Below are 3,507 nucleotides of genomic sequence, written 5' to 3' on the forward strand. Positions count from 1 at the left end.
GGGGCTCTTATAAAGCAGGGGGCCCCGTGGGATGCTGGGAGTTGGGGATTCGCCCGCGGCTGAGGAGGCGGTCCCTACCCTCGGAGCCGCGGGACGGTGGGAGAGACCATTATGGTAAATGGGGGGGATCCCGATGGATGAGAAGTTGGGAGAGACCATTGCGAGCTGTGACGTGGGCGGCCCGTCGGGCCTGGAGCTCGGAGCGCTGGCGGGTGACGCCCTTCGGGGAGGCGAGGGAGAACAGAACCTTTGGACCCACGGATGGAAGTGTCAGAAAGAAACCACTCCTTCCTTTTGAGTGAGGGCCCAGTCAGGTGATTTAGGGAGTTTCTTGGGAGTTCCAAGAAATTCCATTTGCGCAGAAGAGGACCCAAGGGAGATAGACCGTGCGTGATGGGGAGGGGGTGTTAAAAGGTAAGAAGAGGCTGAGGCGAGAGGATCGCTTGAGCCCAGGAGGAGTTCGTGACCAGCCTAGACAACATAGCAAGACTCCACCTCTTAAGAAAAAAAAAAGAGAGAGAAAAATAAATAAGTAAAAGATAAGAAGAGAGAGTATTCTGAAGCTGGGGATTAGAGTCCATATAAAAAGTAGGAAGAGGGTCTGTCAAAAAGACGCTTCTAGCAAACCCACGGGAGTATCTCATAAGCCCCTCGTTGGATCCTCCTCACCTTGGTTCTGATCTGTTCCACAGGAAAAGATCAAGGAGATTGGAGACCGTCAGCCAGAAAAGTAAGAGAAATTCTGAGCAGAAAGGTCTGGGGGATGCAGGGGTTGGGCTTTGCATCCAGTCCTGCGTTCACCCCATGCATGGCTTAGTGAACGTTTCTGGGCCTCCGTTTGACTCAACTTTTCCAGCTGTGAAATGGGGGTTGGTCTTGGTCCCCAAGTGAGACTCAGATCTTGGGGCTTGGACACTATGATGAGGGTTGGGTAGGGATCACAAATGCCTTCCTCCTTTCCCAGCCACCCGGAGGGGGTGCCTGAGGTGCCCCTGACTCCTGAGTCTGTGTCTGTGGAGCTGCGGCCACTCATGCTGTGGATGGCCAATACCACGGAGCTGCTGAGCTTTGTGCAGGAGAAGGTGCTGGAAATGGAAAAGGAGGCCGACCAGGAGGGTGAGCTCTGCTCCAGGCTCAGACCTATCCAAGCCCCCATCACTCCCTGCACCTGGGGACCTGGGCTCCTGGCTGCCAGCCTCTGGTTCTCCCTCTCACCCCCAGGCCTGTCCTCAGACCCACAGCTCTGCAATGACTTGGAATTGTGTGATGAGGCCATGGCCCTCCTGGATGAGGTCATCATGTGTACCTTCCAGCAGTCTGTCTACTACCTCACCAAGGTTGGCCTTGCCCCTGTTTAGATGACATGTATTGCTCTGATGTCACTTCCTATCTGACTCGAGATCTTCTGCTTCTCTGACACGACATCCTATCTTATCCTAGCACCTGGCTGTTCTAACATCACTTCTGACTTTGCAGTTGTCACCTCTTGACAGGCAGACCTCACTGCCTGATAATCTTACAACTACCCCTTTCTCAGGCTCCATTTTCTCTTTTCTTTCTTTTTGAGTTGGAGTCTCACTCTCTCACTCTGTGGAGTACAGTGGCGTGCTCACAGCTCATTGCAGCCTCGACTTGCTGGGCTCAGGCGATCCTCTTGCCTCAGCCTTTCAAGGAGTTGGTACTTGAGGCATAAGCCACTGTGCCTAGCACACTTTCACATTTTCTACCTCTGATCTTCAGTCAGTGATAAGGTTTTTATATATAGATAAACAGGCTGAGTGCAGTGGTTCGCTTGTAATCCCAGCACTTTGGGAGGCTGTGGCAGGAGGACTGCTTGGGCCCAGGAGTTTGAGAGCAGCCTGGGCAACATAGCAAGACCTCAGCTCTAGAAAAAATTAAGAAATTGGCCTGGTGTGGTGGTGCACACCTGTAGGCCCAGCTACATGTGAGGCTGAGGTGAAAGGATCGCCTGAGCCCAGGAGATCGAGGCTGCGGTGGCCATGATCGTGCCACTGCACTCTAGCCTGGGCAACAGAGTGAGACTCCTACTTAAAAAACAAACCAAAAAAAAGTACAGGACCGCCAGGTGCAGTGGCTCATATTGTAATCCCAGGACTTTGGGAGGCTGAGGCGAGAGGATTGCCTGAGCCTAGGGGTTTGAGACCAGACTGGGCAACTTGGCAAGACTTTGTCTATATAATAAATCAAGAAAAATTAGCCAGGCGTGGTAGTGCCCGCCCATAGTTCCATTTACTTGGAAGGCTGAGGTGGAAGGATCACCTGAGCCCAGCAAGTTGAGGCTGTGCTGGTCGTGCACTTGCCACTGCACTCTAGCATGGGCAATAGAGTGAGACTCTGACTTAAAAATAAATAAATAAAGCTGGGCTCAGTGGCTCAGCCTGTAATCCTGCGCTTTGGGAGGCTGAGGTGAGTGGATTGCCTGAGCCCGCAGGTTCGAGACCCGCCTGGGCAACTTGGCGAGACTTCATCTCTACAATAAATCAAAAATTATCCGGGCGTGGTAGCACGCACCTGTAGTTCCAGCTACTTGGAAGGCTGAGGCAGAAGGATTGCTGGAGCCCAGCAGGTTGAGGCTGCGGTGGCCGGGAGCGGTCACTGCACTCCAGTCTGGGCGACTGAGTGAGACTCCAACTAAAATTAATTAAATAAATAAATAAATAAATAAGAATAAAGGGTCTCTGTCATCAGGTCTCACTTCCTGTGTTGCTAACCTCACTTCCTGCAGCTCTTAGCTCACTCCCTTTTCCGAACCAGTATCTTTTTCTCCCGCAGGGCCTGCTTCTGCCTCAGGATCCCCCACACTGCCCTTGAACTTAATCCTGCTTCTTGGAATTCCTGGGGCTTCTGGCTGATGGTGGGCCTGATGCCCTATCTGTAAAATGAGACGGGATCTTTGGGGACAGATAGTCTTCCCGTTCCTCTGGCACCCTTGATTGTGAAGCCCTTTCCTCCAAGGCTTCACTTCCGGTCCATCCCTGCCAAGTGGAGCTTTCTTTTTCTGCTGTCTCTGACCTCATTTCCTGTCCTTGGCCTGATCTCACTTTCCACTGGCTGACTGCCACTTCGCTCCAACTTCCTGGTGCGCCATTCTTTTTCCTTCTTTCGGGAATTCTGGATAAATAATTCTTTGGCTGAAGGGGACCTCTTTGTCCAGTATCCTTTTCCTCCTTGAGCATCTGCTGAGAACCACAGGAGCCATAATGCATGATAGGTGGTGTCAGCATACCCAAGAATCTTATGGAAAGCCTTTTCTTTATTTTTTAGATTGGAAAATATGGTTTATTAGATTGGAAAATATGGTTTATTTATTTAGAAAGTAAATTAGAGAAAGAGAGAACGAGATTCACCTCCCCAAGGTAGGGGAGGGGACCAAAGCTAGGAAACATGGTGACCACACCCAGCTAATTTTTTGATTTATTGTAGAGGTGAGGTCTCGCCATGTTGCCCAGGCTGGTCTTGAACCCGTGGGCTCAGGCAATCCTCTCA

General features: G+C 51.4%; 1 protein-coding gene across 1 annotated transcript in view; it reads left to right on the forward strand.

The window, feature by feature from the left end:
• The window catches only part of RASIP1 (Ras interacting protein 1), a 14,501-nt gene that overhangs the window by 5,947 nt on the left and 5,047 nt on the right, over window positions 1-3,507 (forward strand). Inside the window, exons 3-5 of the mRNA XM_008048650.2 lie at window positions 693-730; window positions 965-1,116; window positions 1,222-1,337. Of these exons, the coding sequence (XP_008046841.1) occupies window positions 693-730; window positions 965-1,116; window positions 1,222-1,337 (306 nt within the window). The remainder of the gene's footprint in view (window positions 1-692; window positions 731-964; window positions 1,117-1,221; window positions 1,338-3,507) is intronic.

Source organism: Carlito syrichta, unplaced genomic scaffold (genome assembly GCF_000164805.1).
Source record: "Carlito syrichta isolate Samal-C Ts95f unplaced genomic scaffold, Tarsius_syrichta-2.0.1 Scaffold126461, whole genome shotgun sequence".
Lineage (NCBI taxonomy): Eukaryota > Metazoa > Chordata > Mammalia > Primates > Tarsiidae > Carlito > Carlito syrichta.